At 38.5% G+C, this 16,648-nt stretch overlaps 1 protein-coding gene across 9 annotated transcripts; it reads left to right on the plus strand.

The window, feature by feature from the left end:
- Positions 1-639: 639 nt before the first annotated feature.
- On the plus strand, positions 640-16,632 carry rffl (ring finger and FYVE-like domain containing E3 ubiquitin protein ligase). 9 transcript variants are annotated; one of them, XM_056756154.1, is made up of 8 exons: positions 644-743; positions 1,583-1,639; positions 7,737-7,928; positions 8,377-8,760; positions 11,542-11,613; positions 13,223-13,433; positions 14,484-14,507; positions 14,593-16,632. In XM_056756154.1, exons 3-8 carry the CDS (start codon positions 7,752-7,754, stop codon positions 14,772-14,774), a joined length of 1,050 nt encoding a protein of 349 aa, XP_056612132.1. In that variant the 5' UTR covers positions 644-743; positions 1,583-1,639; positions 7,737-7,751; the 3' UTR covers positions 14,775-16,632. The 9 variants fall into 9 exon arrangements, with proteins under 9 accessions (XP_056612135.1, XP_056612137.1, XP_056612132.1 ...); XM_056756155.1 differs by having other exon boundaries at positions 656-873; positions 7,740-7,928; XM_056756153.1 differs by having other exon boundaries at positions 657-873.
- Positions 16,633-16,648: the final 16 nt, after the last annotated feature.

The raw sequence follows: 16,648 nt of genomic DNA on the forward strand, positions 1-16,648 counted from the left end.
ATTAGAAAAGATGTCCATGCTTTTTATGTTTGATTATTTAATTAATATATTATCTTTTGTTCTTCATTATGACTTCTATGAACAACAAGGCTTCGGTCTTAAACTTTAAATTAACAAGAAATATGAACATGCTTGTATAATAGCACCGAAATTAAATGAATTGTTCAACTCCTTAAATTTCCGACGTAAACCTTATTGATAAATATGGGTTAAAAAAATAACCCTCTTAGAAAAGACGACAAAAAATTTCAAAAAATTCTGTTTTTTTCCGGGTTATACAGTAAATGTCCCTACGAGTTGACAACTGGTGCACAAGCTCCGGGTCTTCAACAGGGGGTGCTATCGTTATACGTTGCCTCCATTGTGCTAGTTTAATCAAGAAAAAAAATGGAAAAGATGAGAAATTAGGAATATAGGCAATTAATCTAAAACGGACATGAATGGCAAGCTACATCAATTTTCTCATTAATGGAAGACAGACAGATAATGACAAGTTGAGTTTCAACGTTCTTTAAAATTACTTAAAATTGTTATCGTTTATGAGACAATTCAGTATTTTCATGTTCTCTTCATAATCATTTAGCACATAATGGCAAATCGCTCAACATACGATAAAAGCGTGATACGTTCGACGTGCGCGTTCTCGAGGTTTGAAAGAGTCGACGTGCTCGAGCAACGGCAACGACTCTACCCCACAGACGATCGCGTCATCAATGAACTTCGCAATTCAGGAAAGCAGAAGTGTAAGTTTGTCCAAGATCTAAGACGACAAACGGATGGTTTGTTGAGAGTCGTTATGTTTGATAAAGTCTGCTGGTAACGTCAGAGTTTTGAACGTCTGGTTTTTACGCGCTTCTCTTCGTTTAAACTGAGGTAAGTTCACTTAAACAGCGTCTCGAGTGAAGGAAGCGGATGACACGTTAAATCTATATCTAAGATATGTCTTCTCTTTACTAACACTATTGTGTAGCTGCATAGAGTTCCCACTGATTGTGTGTGTTTTTTACGAATGTTTGTAATGTGAAATCTGTTTTTCTCGGCGTTGCGCTCGCGACAATTAACGTTAACTTTAAATTTGTCGCGCGATACTACGAAGTCGGTTTATAATCAAGATAATTTCTTATTAGGTTAAGTGACATTTTTGCGATTTTTGACAGATGTCGTGTAAACGTGATATTGGCAAAAGTAAGTTATCCGCCTGCAATTTGTTTCTCTGCAGTGTGGGTTTATAATGGCACTGAATGGGTGTAAAACACAAAGCTCATGACAGTGTTGACGTGAACAGATTGTTCAACAAAGTGTGCATTTAAAGGAAGTTTGCAAAGCTACGCACGGATGTTTGAGGTTGAGCTTTGACTCTGTTAATCTGCAGACAGGGACGAAAATATAATATATAATGTGTTTAAACTGTTAAAAAAAAACAATCACCCCGCGAACTGTAACGTTAAATCCTAACATTTGATACAATTGTGTTCAGGTCACTTCATTCAGTTTAGTTTGATGTAAGATGCAAGCTTGTTAGCCATCAACCGCAGTAAATGTTACTCATAAACGTGTTGCTACTATCTTTTTGTCTTTATAGATGTCAATGGCTTGAATTTTATATCCCGGGCACAGTTTACAGTCACTCAATTTCAAGGTAAGAACGACTGTAAACACTACAGTAGTTCAATTTATAGAAGTGAAATGTGATCTCATACTTTGTGTGGGGAGTTTATTTTTATCTCAGTGCAGTACTTAATGAACTTTATTCTTATTAAACGTTTTTAAAGTTTAACATATAGATGTCACCTAACAGTTGTTTGTGTGCTTATTTGGCATTTTGTAGAGAAATTTGCTTGAATTTCCACGCAGACACCTCATAATGCTGACCTGGTGATGTTAAAACGGCCTGGCCTCTTGTCAGCCGGGTGTCTCCACTTTTTCTTCCCAATCCCCTTCCCCTTTTAATTCTTGAATTGTTGAGCGTTGGGTGCGTTCCACTGAGAAGATAGCCTTTTGATGGCTTAACACGCCAGTGTGGTTTGGTAAATTACAACATAATAGTAGTGATGTTCTTTCTTGACTATTATAGTATTAGTAAGGCTTGGTTTATTAACATTTGACCTTAAAGACAGTGGTGTCATATGCTTAAATTCTTTTATTCAGACCGTTGAAGCCAGATTGAACTTCTCTTCCTAAATTTCCATCCTTACAGGGAAATATCAGACAAAAACAATGAATTGACGCGATTCCCACTTGACAGTGTATTTCAAATCTGTGTGAGTTGTAAACCTATTCAAGGAACAAGGTCTTGTTATGTCCTTTATGCTTTTACATATCAAATACTCCCCGAAACGTGGCAATCCTATTAAACAATTTATTTGACTCTGTTCATTACTGTATGACGTGTCACAAGTGACTTCAGGCAATGCAAGTGTCCTGCTGGCGAGAGTCTCCTCCATGTACAGTATGTTGTCTAGTCACAGTGCAGCTATTGTTGGCCTGTTACTGTTTGGATTTCCTGGCACTGTGGGCTGTTGGAGGGTTTTTATGACAGCCCTGTGATGACAATGTCCTGTCAGTTGGAGAGAGGGGCCTGTTGGACCATTTGTTGTTTTTGACTTTGCAAGGGCGGCCATGTTTGCCCGACACACATTTTGTTTTTAAATGGTGGAACAACACGTTGTTTGCTGTTGGCTCCTTGGATTTGACACAAATTAAATATTAGATTTGGAAAAACGTAGCAAGACATGTGTTCCAAGATGTTTTCAAAATACGACCTACTAAATAAAGGCTGCTGGTGGCATACAGAGATATTTGTTGGAACAATACTCTGATCTCTGATCAGAAGTGTACAGCACACAAGAATGCACATGAGAAACTCATACAATTGCATTACTGAAGTTACAATGAGAGTGCCAAAGTCAACAAACTGCAAAAAAAAACAAGACGTGAATATTATAGGATTGAGAAAATTATGAATTTGGTTACTTCTACTGTTGCCATCCAATAGCGTCTTTCGTTAAGTTGCTTTGAAATGTCTTACCAGACTATGGTGGGATGCCAACTTGCCACCTTCAGCGAATTTTTGGATCCAAAATTGGGTCATTATTGGATTTGTCTAGATCCGATAAGTTTTTGAAAATGAGGGTTGAGTCTTTGGGGGAGGGTCGTGGTGAATGAAATGATGAGAATCATGTGTAGATGTTGTGGTAATGAAATCACTAGCCAATTATGTTTTGAACGCTGCGCAGATTGAGCGCACTTACTCGACTCATAATTCAATATTACATGTAGTCGAATTGCGCAGCAGCTGCGCATTTCTGACTTACTTCAACACAACCGTCACTAAGCAACAGGTAAAGGCACACTGATTTGTTTGCCTTCAAAGGAACTGAGCAGACCCAAGAAACATAATATTGGGTAAGTGCATAAACACACTGTGACAAGTCCAACCGCTATCACCAAATTTACGGAGAAGCCCTGATGTGTAAAAGGAATCGTACTGGACAACTATTTGTCCGACACGTCACTCCCCGTAACGTTAAAGATGCTAATTAGTGCACAGAGTTGACCGTAAACTGCTTCGTAATTTTTTTCGCACAGTAGATCTATCTAGTCTACACAATAACCATGCTACAGTATGTCTACAAGCGTTCATTGACGCCACAATGCAACACCAGATTTCTTGTAACATACTGCATGCATGTGAGCGTTGCTTTTGGTTTCTAGTACAGCACTGCAGATAGTATTACACCTAATATTGTTGTTACAATGCAACCTTTTGTGTAAAAATAAATAATACTTTGCTGATCAATGTGCAGTATTTAAATCTGTCATGGTAACGGGCATCCTGTGCAAATAGTATACGAGTTTGACAGTTGTTCATTCATGTTTAGAGCTGTGATATTCTATATCCGTTGGAGGTAGATCTTATTTTGTCATCCCCGCTATCACAATTCATCTTCATATCCTAAAATGTGCCAAACCTAGAAAAACGTGATGATTTATGTTGAATGTTGACATCTGATTTGAGGTTCTTCTAGAGAGGTTTTTAAGTCAGGAGCATCGCAAAGTTTAAAGATCGCATATCACAGGCAGTTTCTGGAAATCTCATATTAATGTGTGTGCCTATGCAGTAGTATTGCATACGTCGTCTCTTTGAAGAGTATTTAGTTAGATTAAATTTTGAAAAGAGAGATACAGCTTTATGATTATTTCCGGAGAAACAGGAGCTGTTGTAGGTGGGACTAGTGGGGAGAGTGGGACGGAACTACAGCATGAGCAAGCAACACATCATCACATTAATCCCTTTGTGTTTTGTACATTATGCACGTTATGAAACTATTTAACTACCCTGTGTGGATTATTATGCAATGTGTAATTCACTTTACTTTTGAAGTGATATCAGTGAGATCAATTTCAATGAGATTTGTATCTCGCATTGGTAATTATCACAATTTTCGACATTTTTCAATCGACATTATCAAGTACTCGCGTGCTCTCACAAGATGGTTGAGTTATTCTCGCAACTTATTACGCATAAATGTTCAGACACACACGTTGTAATGCCCGTCTTGGCCAGTATACAGGTACGCACAGTCGATTATCTTGAGTTAGTTAATGTGAAGTATCTGTAATAAGTGTTATTCCTTGATGCAGCCGCATCTATTTGTATTACTGTGGAGGAAGACTTAAATACTCCAGTAATTTTGGTCATACAAATAAGACTAATACATGATTTGAAACTGTGATTGGTCTACTTTTATTTGTGTGTACTCATTATCTACAAAATGTTTTGCTTTTATAAAAGAATGATAATATACAGGCTGTGCTGTCAGCCGTCTCTCTCCGCTTGCATCTTTCTGAAATGCATCATTAAAACAGACTGAAACTCTGAGAATACTCATCAAAGAAACGTAAAGCATACGTCTAAAGAAAGCTTTAAGTGTCCACTTTTAAATCATCGCATTAATATTGATATTGTCTGAACATGTACTGTGTATGAAAGACAGGTACAGTTTCTCTTATCAACTGTGATCATATCCTTGCGCAGAGCGCTCCATTTCAGAAAAAACACTAACCCTCTCTCTTTCTCTCAACAGGTATTGTTCTGGTAACTTTGTATTAGCACCCATTGCATATTGCTCCTGTTTGACATATCGCTTATTGCTCCCTGAACTCTCTGTAAGTTGCTTTGGATAAAGGCGTCTGCTAAATGACTAAATGTTAATGTAAAATGTAAATTTCACATGATCTGCGCAAGCCCCAAACAATAGCACAACAAAACTGCAAAATTCTTCGTCAAATATGTTGATTTTGCTGTGCATTTGGCAATGAGAAAAGGTTTACATTAGTTTTTTTTTTAAATCACCACTCTGAGGATAAACAGATTTTTATTGAGCGACTGCATCAAGTGGAGCGCATTTTTTCAAGAGTATTGTTTCTTTCTGTCCTTAATGTTTACCATGGTGTCGTGTAGTAACCATGGTTTTTGGGCAAAGTTTTTGTCAGAGCTCTTGGGTTTCTTAATTTTGAACATATTTTTCATTTTAACACCAGATAAATATCGGTTATCGGTCTACTTGATCTCTAATAACTTATATCGACATCTGCCCTGAAAAATGCACCTTGTTGTCACTTCGACTAGAACAGGTACTTTGTCATATCTGTTATTTAGCCACCTGGTCTGTCATGAGTTACTCTTGTCTAATTGATCTGTTTAACATTTAGGAAAATAAGAAAGAACAATCTAGTGATTTTATTTCATTTTTAAGTGGGGGTTTGGTGTCGCCTTTTCTTGGTTTAGTAATTTCTCTGAGAACCTGACACCTTTGTCTGCTGTACTACTTCAGGTAGGCTTCAGTTCTGGAAGACGGTGGCACAGGAGGCTAAAGGGTTCTGGTAGTGTCATGTTTTCACAGAGCTTGTTCGTTTGCTCATTTTTGGCGATCCAGTTGATTGTTGTCAACAAACTGGCTGCTTGTCAGATGCTCATGCTTAAAAATACTCTATTTTCTTGTGCGTGTTAGTTGACTCTGTGTGCCCATTTTCAACTGGAGTGAAAATCAAAGGTTTTTGGTAATTATGCTTACATTATAGAGAAATTGGATAACATATTTGACTTTGTCAGAAAATACGATTTCACATGTCACCCCAGGGAGTCGGCTAGGCCTGTTGTGTGACTGTGCTTTTGTTATTTAACATCTCAGTTTGCTTAACATTTACTTCAGGATTTCATATTGTGCTTGTAAATTGTCTGTCATCCCGATAAAATGAACATGAGTTGCACTCTGTAATCACTCTGTAATTTTTATTTCTAAAATGTAGGTTTGCTTTGGATAAAATAGTCTGCTGTAAGGTGAATGTTAAAATAAATCTTATGTGTTCTATTTTAATCCTCATAACTATTCCTGTCACTATTGTGCACAAGTATTTTCATTGTGTTGACCTAAACTGTGACATCATGGCTGATCATACGGGCGTACATTGGAATTTCAGGTGTGCTTTTTTTGTTTGTGTTTGAGTCAAACTGCGAAGGCCTTGACCACAAATCTTTTACAGGTCTTTTGTTGAACTCTAAAGTGACATCTCACATAATCTGATCAAAAAGTTAAAATGGTCATACTACAGTAGAGGGAGTTACCCAAGTGTGGATGTTTTGACTGCGGTAACCTTCCCTGAATTCATGTTATCTGTCTATTCAAACTCCCTACCTGAACGCCGAGAGGTGTAACCATGGCAGCGCTACAGGATTAGACAGGTTTTGTTTGGCTGTGGGTTAGAAAGGGAGTTTGTGTGTGAGGGGGAAGGATACGGTGTCATCCTACTAGGAGTATTGCAAAGCTCCTGTGTTTTAGACGGCACACCATGAATAAATGATGGAAGTTCCATTTCTTCAGCCAGGTGACTCCGGCTGAGAGCTCATCGGCCACCTGACTGATGTCAAAAGAACTTTATTATGTCTCTAGTTCAATTCAAGATCTATTGATCGGCGGAGATCCATTTTTTTGGATGGCGCATATTTGGCTTCTAGGCCTTAGGTGGTCTGGCTATATTTTAGTTTGATGAGTAGATGGGTTGTAGTGGTGCAACGGATCACAAAACTCACGGTTTGGATCAAATTTACAGATTTTGGGTCATGGATTGGATCATTTTTCCGATCGGCTAATGTTAATGCTCTCATCATAACTTTTTAATAAATATTATAATAAAAATAAGTATAATTATGCTTAAAAAAAGGGGCGCTTATAGGGGTTAAATGATTTGATTAAAAATTAAGAGTTTAAAAGTACCCTGGAGATGTCAACTGATTCATTTAACAGATTATTTAACATTATTATGTATATACTAGGCTATGTCATACAGTATGCATTATGCATGCATATTGATATGTATGAATAAATATGATATAAACGTGTTAACAGCTGAAATCTCTAGAGATCAGTTTATAAAAGTGATAGGCCTACTTCGAGATCGCCACATCACAACACCTATCTCAAACGACTTTCTCTCATTCTCTTAAATGCGTTACTTATTCATGAGTGGGCGGCGCGTCAAAATTGCAGAACTGGTGCACGTTTGCGAATGAATCGCGTAATTTGTGCTTTGACTCAACATACCATTGCTGCTTATGCAGTTCTTAAGTGTGGATTTACGTGTGTTCCAAACCATAGAGCATGATTCGTACAGAGCATCCGTGATCCGTTTCACCACTAATGGCTTGTAATGTGCGTATCTCTTTCTCACACCAGCAGTAGGCGTGGAGTATGTGGGCCAGTTGCTGCGGCTGGCTCTGCCTGGATGATTCCACTGTGGTGGAAACCAGAAGTAGCACACGTCAAGAGGCCTTCACCAACTCGGGCTTCAGCAGTTCCCCGTCTCCTCCCGCACCTGAATCCACATGCAAGGCATGTGGAGGTCAATTTGACATCCTCACCATGAAGGTAGGCTAATTGATGTCTGACATGGCTCATTAGAAAGCAGTCAGGGAATGTTTAGCTTAACAGCAGTATGATGTTGTGATGTGAAACATGGACCAGTACATCATTGGACGTGTAGGTTAACACACCTTCAGAACAAATGGTGTCCACATGTACTGTTTAGTGTTTATTAGACAAAAGGATGAGCTTAGTCATACAATGATCTTTTAAAGCCTTTCCTTTGACCTCTAACACACCCCTTTCATTACTTAAATTGCCTTTGTAGGTCCGCAGCTTTATTCCATTGCCATGTTTATGTTCGGATTCAAAGTTTACATCTAGATAAGTTTTCTAACTTTAGACCCTATTTCCAATATAACCTGTGAATGGTTTTACACACACCTAAACTAACTTGACTAGCCAGATTAGACATTGTGTTCCTGGTTTTAAACTCTCCCATCATGCTTTGCAGCACACATGCATGGACTGCAAGAAAAGTTACTGCAGCCGTTGCTCCGCTCAGCAGGACCCCCAGCCATGGCTCTGCCACACCTGCCAGCGTTGTCATGGCATCCTGTTCCAGCGAGCCGAGCTGATGAAGCTTAAAGTGAAAGACCTGAGAGACTACCTGCACCTGCATGAAATCGCCACGCAGATGTGCCGGGAGAAAGAAGAACTGGTTGAGCTGGTTCTCGGCCAGCACACGCCCACATCCGAGATGCACATTCCACTCCCTACAAACATACACTTGGATCAACAGCAGACCCCTGGTGTTCCAGTCATAACAGCTAGCCCATCGGGGAACAATGGTGTCACAGAATTGGGACCCCAAGATCAAGCACCTGAAGATGAACAGGTAAGCATGAAAGTGGAGGATTCTGTATGCTTGTTTGCGTAAGATTGAGTTTGTGTACATAAACGCGCTTGCATTCACGTAGACGTGCTAGAGCAGTGGTATTCAATTAAAGTTCCAAGAGGTCTGATCTTCATATTTTTTTCCAAACGGAGGTCCTGACAATGTTTTTGAAAATAAAAATCTAAACAATTTAGTCCAGTTGGATATACTGTTTTAAAACTGTTTTTTTTATATAATATATATAATATCTATTATATATATTCTGATATCCACAGTTTAAATGTATTGTAGGCTCTTTGGCTTTAGGGGAGTGCCCTCTTAATAGAAGTCTGATATTAAAGAGCAAGTAGCATAAGATCATGAAAATTACATTTAATGCAGTGTGTTATGTTGCCGTGTTTGAAAGTAAGCAGTCTGCCAAGCTGTATGTGAAAAAATAACAAAGTTATTGGCTTGTAAGAAAGTGAGTCGACTCTGAATCACGCAAACGAGACGTGTCTCTAACCGCCGCATATCTACGTCACTAGACATAGGACGGCCGCGAAAACTTCACTCTCTCCTCCCCAAAACACAGTCGCTCGTTCTTGATGCGTGTGCCGTCTAAAACCTGTGTTCTACGATGTGAAACTAAGTGCACCTTATTAAACTACCAAAGGAAGAACTTCTGAGGAAACAATGGTTTCAATTCATTTTCAAATGACACCAAAGGGGTATAACCCCAGGGTTTACTGTCCGTGAGTCATTTCACCAAAGATCTTTGAACGTTAACTGCAAGTTATGTAGACTATCCTTGAAAAGGGTAAATTCCAACCTTATTTGGACCTGTCAGCTCCACCGTATTACAATCTGTTAGTGTGACATATTTGTGTTTCTTATGTCTGTGTTTAGCTAATGCATATAATTAATAATAATTAATAATAATAATTTAGTCATTTGGCAGACGCTTTTATCCAAAGCGACTTACAGTGCACTTATTACAGGGACAATCCCCCTGGAGCAACATGGAGTAAAGTGTCTTGCTCAAGGACACACTGGTGGTGGCTGCTGGGATCGAACCAGCAACCTTTGATTTACCAGTTCAGTGGTTTAACCCACTAGACCACCATCTCACCCATATAACATATAACACTAACGTTAACATGTGCCATTATTTCTGGGGTATTACAGTTTGTTTAGCTATAAACTCTCTCAATCTATTATCTACTATCTTCTTCGGATGTTTCTTCGTCAGACTCTGGCTCAAACTGGTAAGGTAAAATCCCTGCCATCTCTATCTATACTTGGGAATATATAATCCGTAATCCAGCAATGATGGTAAGCGTTCCATTTGCGACACATGATAAACGCTGTAACAAATTCAAGGAATGGGAAGGAGGCGGGAACTGGCTAACGTTCAACAACTTTTAATAAAAAATACCATAAAACGAAAGTAAAATCCTGGCAGGTCCCGCACGGTCGACTCCCGGCCACACAAACATAAACCATAACATAAAATCCAGGCCTGGTCCTCTCTCGTCGTACACTCCGGTCGCTCGTCCTTTTAGACTTCCGATCTCCTCCAAAGAGATGCGATACCTATGCAGAACAGCTGACACTCATTATCATCACTCGCTCTCGTCCCGCCTTACTCAATACAAACACGTTTGACCAATCACAGCAGACTACACCACCTGACCAATCACTTGACACTAGGCAAGCGGATAGCGCATCATTTGAGAGTCAGTCAAGAAGTAAGTTAAGAATAATCACCTGTTATTACGACATAATAGTGTTTTTACACCTATGTACATAAACTTGTTGTTGGACACTCCATAAACCAAAGTAGTATCTTGAAAATCATATGTTACTTATTCTTTAATATTTTCTCAGTGAAAAAATCTACTGACAACATACAAACAGCAAATGTAATTTAACAATTAAAATTCTCTCATCATAACCAGAAGACAAAGTTACTTCCTGTATTAGCCTTTCCATGCCGAAAACGAAGCATGTTTGGCGCTAGATAAAGATATTGGAAGATAAAGCGGCAAAAGATCAATTACAGCGTGTGAGATATGATTCTCAATTGTGTAGACGTGTGGCTCAATTTAAACAACCAAAATAGTCAAATGTTTTGAATGTTTTTTCAGCCTATGTGTCTCGTGGTCCAGATGGAATGAAGCAAAGGTCCGGATCCGGCCTTCGGTCCACTAATTAAGGATGACAGTGCTAGAGTGTGTTCATAAATGTAAAATATGTATTGCATAATTATTGGAACTAGAGTGAACTATATTTTTCTTGGGGACATTATCGTGGTAGTATTTGCATCTGCTATAGGAACTCCCATGGTAATGTAAACCTGCTGACTGTTGTGTCAAGTGAGGCATTCAAAAATGTAGCCGACTTTGAAGCTTTGTTTTTGTTGTCTTTCGTGCGTTCCATAATACAGGAAATGAAATATGAAATTGAAAGAGTAAAAATGAGGACCAAGAGACTGTGCATATTGCAACAGCGCTCAGACAAACGCCAAAGGTAAATGCGGTTAACCTTAGCTTCCTGATTCTCTTTTAGCAAATTCAACACTTATGTCCCTGGTAGTTCCTATAAAGCTAGGTTAGACCCTACCCCATGCCTACGCAGAAGCTTATTTACTCTCTCCAAAAGGCGTTCCGATAACAAATCATTCGTAACTCCTGAAGTACAAACATCAAAGAGTGCTTGAAAACCCGCATGGACTCAAGGAATGTGTGAGGTAGGGAGCTGGGTTAAACTTACTTTGGCTGTGTGAAATTTGACCCTTAGAGCTTGTCAGTGGCAGAGGTGACAACTGAAAGTGACATGGACACAGATCTGCATGTGGAGCAGGAGTTGCAGGTACCTCCTGAAGCTCCTTTCCTCTCCTCCTCCTCTTATATTTACTATCACACTGTCTGGAGTGTAAAACGGGAGGAGATATCAAAGTGACCATGACTTCACCAGTCAGGCTTGAAGCTTTCTCTTGCAATGAAGGTTTTCTCTCCCCAGATTTGATTCAATTTTCCAGCGAGATCAGCTTGGAATGGGAAGAAATGCTTTCCTGCGGGCTTGCATGAAGTTCTGGTGCTTGAAAAATCTCATATCAAACTTATTCTTAATTTAAAACCTTCACAAATCTCTTAAATGTATCTTTTAAAGTTAGGCTGCACCTCCACTTTTTACATTTAAATTGGAAACCTTGCATGTTACTGTGTAGTTTAATCTGGTCTTTGTGGTGAGTTATGCATAGTTAATGGGCAGTTAAATACAAGCAAAAATAAAAAATTTGTGTCATTTCTGTTGGATATGCCACTGTTTTCGGTACCACTTTTCAGTGCTATATCTGTAGCGTCAATGCAAAGCGAACACTACAAGCAACTAGTACTACCAGTGTCTGATTCGCAAAAAATATGGATCTTTTAGTGATTTATTTAGATTTTTAGTTTCAGCACAAAGTGAATTAACATCTGAAGTTTTTGTATTTATTTAGTTACCCACCACTGTGATATACTGATCTTATTCAGTCTCTTTAATTATAATTTATTCAAGTTTCATGTCACGCAATGGAGCATATATGCTGAAATGTGCTATCTTAAATTGAAATCCATTTGAGGTTAGTGGAAAACCTTAAAAAAATCTCCACTTCCTTTTCGAAACCCCTGTCCTATATAACTTTTAAAGGTTGGTTAAATCTGTCATTATTTATTTACCATCGAGTTGTTCCAATGCTGTATAATTTTCTTTGTTCTGACGTAGAGAAAGATATTTAGAAGCTTATAAACAGACAGATCTTGACACCCATTGACTACCATAGTAGGAAAAAATACAATGGTAGTCAAAAGTGCCCCAGAACTGTTTGCTGTCCTACATTTTGCAAAATGTCTTTTGTGTTCAACAGAACAAAAAAATATAGAGTATTTTTTACTGCTATGGGAGTCAATGGGTGTCAAGATCTGATTGGTTATAAGCATTTTTCCAAATATCTTTCTCTGTGTTCATCAGAAAAAATAAATGTATACAGATTTGGAACAAGTCAAAGCTGAGTAAATGTAATGATGACAGAATTTTAATTTTTGAGTGAAGTATCCCTTAAATTATACCACAAGTTCTATGACTTGCTGTGAGATATTATATTTTTTTATATTATATGGAGTCTTTTTTGACAGTTCAATGTTCAGGCGACCAACAAAATTGGTAAAGAACATCTACACAGACAGTGCTACAGTATATTAAGAATGATTTTGAATATCTTAAATATAAATTTCGAGTCATCACAGGAAACTAAAAAGTTCTTGTCAGTTCCTTTGCACAAGCGTGTGAGAAGCACCCGGTTTACCTTCACTCTCAATACAACATGATCTGCCTTTATTTGTATGGCAAACGTCCTGCATGCCCTGCCCATGCTAGATAGGCATGAATAAGTGCTCTGTAAAAACATTTGTTTGCATTCTGTCTGTCTCCATGTTAGTCGTCAGACTCGGAGGAGGTGTTTGCCCCCGGGCGACGGGCATCACTGTCAGACCTCAGGGCAGCGGAGGATATCGAAGATCTAAGTGTCCGGCAGTTGAAGGAGATTCTGGCAAGAAACTTTGTGGACTACAAAGGATGCTGCGAGAAGTGGGAGCTGATGGAGAGAGTCAAGCGTCTCTTCCAAGACCAGAAAGACCTGCAAACCATAAGTAAAGCATTTTTTTTGGGAGGACTGATAGAAGGCCTGATGTTTTTACTTTCGTCTTCGTAGTTTCAAACTGACCTCCATGTGTGACAGTAATTCTGAGCTAAATGAGGCTTTCTCTAGCAGTTTAGCCTGCTTCTCTTTTTTTTTACTGTTGTATATTAGATTTTGACTGGTGTGAAATGTGGGAAATAGATCTCATGCTTGTAATGATTAGGGAAGCACCGAATGTTCGGCAACCAAAAAAGCAATGACTTGTTGAGAGACTCGATGAGAGGAGAGACGTGAGCTGAAATGGTTGTCGGTCAGAATTGCTTGCATGGATGTTTTTTCTCCTTTAAATCATTTTGCAGTGTAGCCTATAATATTCCAAAAGTTTTTTGTTTATTCATATTTTTAGCTTATGTTGAATGACACTTTTTAGTTTAAGGGTGTTTTGTTGTTTGGGTGCAGAGTACAGTATCCTACAGTTATTCAGCAGTTAGTTGTAGGCGTAATATTGGCTATTTACGAAGGGAGAGGGATTCTTTTTTTTTATTTAGCCTACTTGTTTTGCTCAATTTTATTTAAGTTATATTGAATTCTATTGAAAAGCAAGACTAAATATAAAAAGCAGATTTGACAATTCAGTTTATGCAATAGTGCAAAAATTGGCTAAATAAATTGAAGAAATGCAAAATTCCATGTTCAGTGTTCGGTATTCGAACTGCTTAATGTGTATTCGACTTCGAAATTCGACTTTCCGTGTATCCCTATGAATAATGAGCATTATTAGTGGCACATCGCTAACATCATGCTTTCTTCTGCTTGTTCAGGTACCTTTAGGTTTTAAACTTTGGCACATGACTTACTTTGCATGTTTGTGATACAGATATGAATGACACCTCAAATCATATGACTCGTAAAGAAGTTCTATACACATCAATACCAAACATAGCCGGCCCTTCAAACAGAAACACTGACACCACCCTAGCATTATGACAGAAACTTTTGCATGAGCAAAAACGATTTGCTTTGTAATATTAGTAACTTGCATCTTTTTTTTATTTTACAGTATCAAATGCCATGGAAGGCACAGGTGGGTTTGGTGATTATGACTTTAAAACATACGTCTGTGTGATTTATTGAAATCTAAGATGTGTCTTTCTGTTTCTTTCGTACAGACACAGGGACTGGGATGCCTGGTGAGGAGAACATTTGTAAGATCTGTATGGACTCACCCATTGACTGTGTTCTTTTGGAGTGCGGACACATGGTCACATGCACCAAGTGCGGCAAGCGCATGAATGAATGCCCCATATGTCGCCAGTACGTGGTGCGGGCAGTGCACGTGTTCAGGTCTTGAACCCCATTGTCCATCTACAAAACACCGAGACCACCAGCGTTCCCCATATATATCTAAGCTGTTCTTTTGAACAATGGAATTAAAATTTACAGTAGAAACTGAAACCGGTCTCTTATCCTTGCACAATTATCTTGTGGCACTTTAAACAAATTGTGAAAGATGCTCCATCTTCAAGCAATAACCAGTATTGACTGGTTTGGTTTTATTCTTCAGTCCAGAGTGTGCCTTCTAAATATGTTGAATGTAAACTTTGAGCTGACCAGAGGAGGATTGTATTAACCCACACATGCTGTGTGTACTGTTGTAAACAATTGATCTTCGGAAGGTACACAGGTGTGCTTATTATGTCACTGCCTTTGTTTTTCTTGCAAACTTGATCTTTATCACGTTACCTTTTTTTTATGGGATCTCAAACAAGTCCTCCATTACCACACTAACTAAAACAAAGAAAATGTACCAGGAATCATACTAGTCATGCAAGTCTAGTCGGTTAAATCAGTCGATTCATCTCATAAGAGCAACTAAAAAGTCTTGACTGCTCACAACTTACAGGTTTCATTTAGAAATAAATCCTCTCATGGCTTTTCTCTCATCTTTATTGTCTGCTGTCGGTTATCTCTTACTGTTTTGCTGTCACACATGTTGTGTTGGTGGAGAGAAGCCTCTCAGGTGAGGTATGACCATCAGTCACATGCTGTTGGCTTGAGTGGCTTTGATTCACAAATACTGCATGTTACACTGCAGTAATTGAATTCGCATTCAAGGTTCACATACTGTTGCCAATAAGCAGTTTGAAGGTGTTGTTTCAGTACGGCCTGTGGTAGATCTGCAGGAATCACATTAACACCACTTAAGACAGGAAATATCAGGTGAACATGCCTTAACGCTCCTGCTAAGGGTTTCCGTGGTGCCTCGGAGATCGTAGGACAAGTAAAAACCTGCTAATACACCGGAGTGCCTCCCTTCCCTTCAGGCTTTGCAATTTTGTTACAATTGACTAGCTCCAAACAATGCGTAGAGAGTGGTGGAGATGTGTATCTCAAAAGCATGACCATGGGATTGTGTTTGTAACAGAAGTGGAGATTAAAAAGGAAAATTAATCTTCAGGCTTTAATCTTAAAGAAATAGTTCACACATAAAGAAATGCATGGGAATGTTATGTGGATGCCACCACAAGTGAGATTTAATAGGATTGTCAGTTAACAACTTAATTTTTGTTCGAATAGCTGGAAGATAGGGCATGAGACGTCTTGGATATTTGTTATTCTTTGTTGAGCTAAAGTGTATAAAACGAAACACACTTATAAAAAAAGGGGAACTCAGACATTCTGTTCCTTGGATGAGCAAAATAATGTTAGGTCAGGATGGACTAACATGAAGCTCAATGATGAAAATGTAAGTGAGAAGTTTATGTGGTGAGTTATGAGTGCAGTTTTCTCTTAGTTTTTTTGTCAAGGTCAAGTGTCTTTCTTAATATAAGCTTTGCCAACCAATGACATAGTTTTTCCAAAGGCAAAGGCGATCTGTTCAAAATATCAGCATTCACATTTCCAATGCAGGATGGGCGCGAGGAAGTTTCTTATTAAATTGAAAACTTGATTTTTAACTGTGAAATTGTAGATAACGCATTCTGTCAAAAAGGGTTTCGGTTTGATTTGTTTTCATCTTCTTTTGGACATTGATGTATAAGGGCATTCTTCCATTTCCAATAGGCTACCTGTGTTGTGTGAATGTTAATGGTGTGAAGCAAACGCTTTCATTTCTTAACCAAATCTGAACTTTATTTTAAATCACACACCAAACTAGATTTGTGTGTTTCGTCGTTCAAAAGGTTTTGTATTAAAATATGTTTCCAATGCTTGTGTCTGGTTGTT

This window comes from Triplophysa dalaica, chromosome 9 (assembly GCF_015846415.1).
Source record: "Triplophysa dalaica isolate WHDGS20190420 chromosome 9, ASM1584641v1, whole genome shotgun sequence".
Taxonomy (NCBI): Eukaryota; Metazoa; Chordata; class Actinopteri; order Cypriniformes; family Nemacheilidae; genus Triplophysa; species Triplophysa dalaica.

What these genes read in the sequence shown, in the direction of transcription:
- rffl (XM_056756157.1), top strand. Translation starts at nt 7,752, where the DNA reads ATGTGGGCCAGTTGCTGCGGCTGGCTCTGCCTGGATGATTCCACTGTG. An exon ending in ATGTGGAGCAGGAGTTGCAG is followed by an intron (nt 11,614 to 13,222) that starts GTACCTCCTGAA and finishes TCTCCATGTTAG; the next exon opens with TCGTCAGACTCGGAGGAGGT. An exon ending in AAATGCCATGGAAGGCACAG is followed by an intron (nt 14,508 to 14,592) that starts GTGGGTTTGGTG and finishes TCTTTCGTACAG; the next exon opens with ACACAGGGACTGGGATGCCT.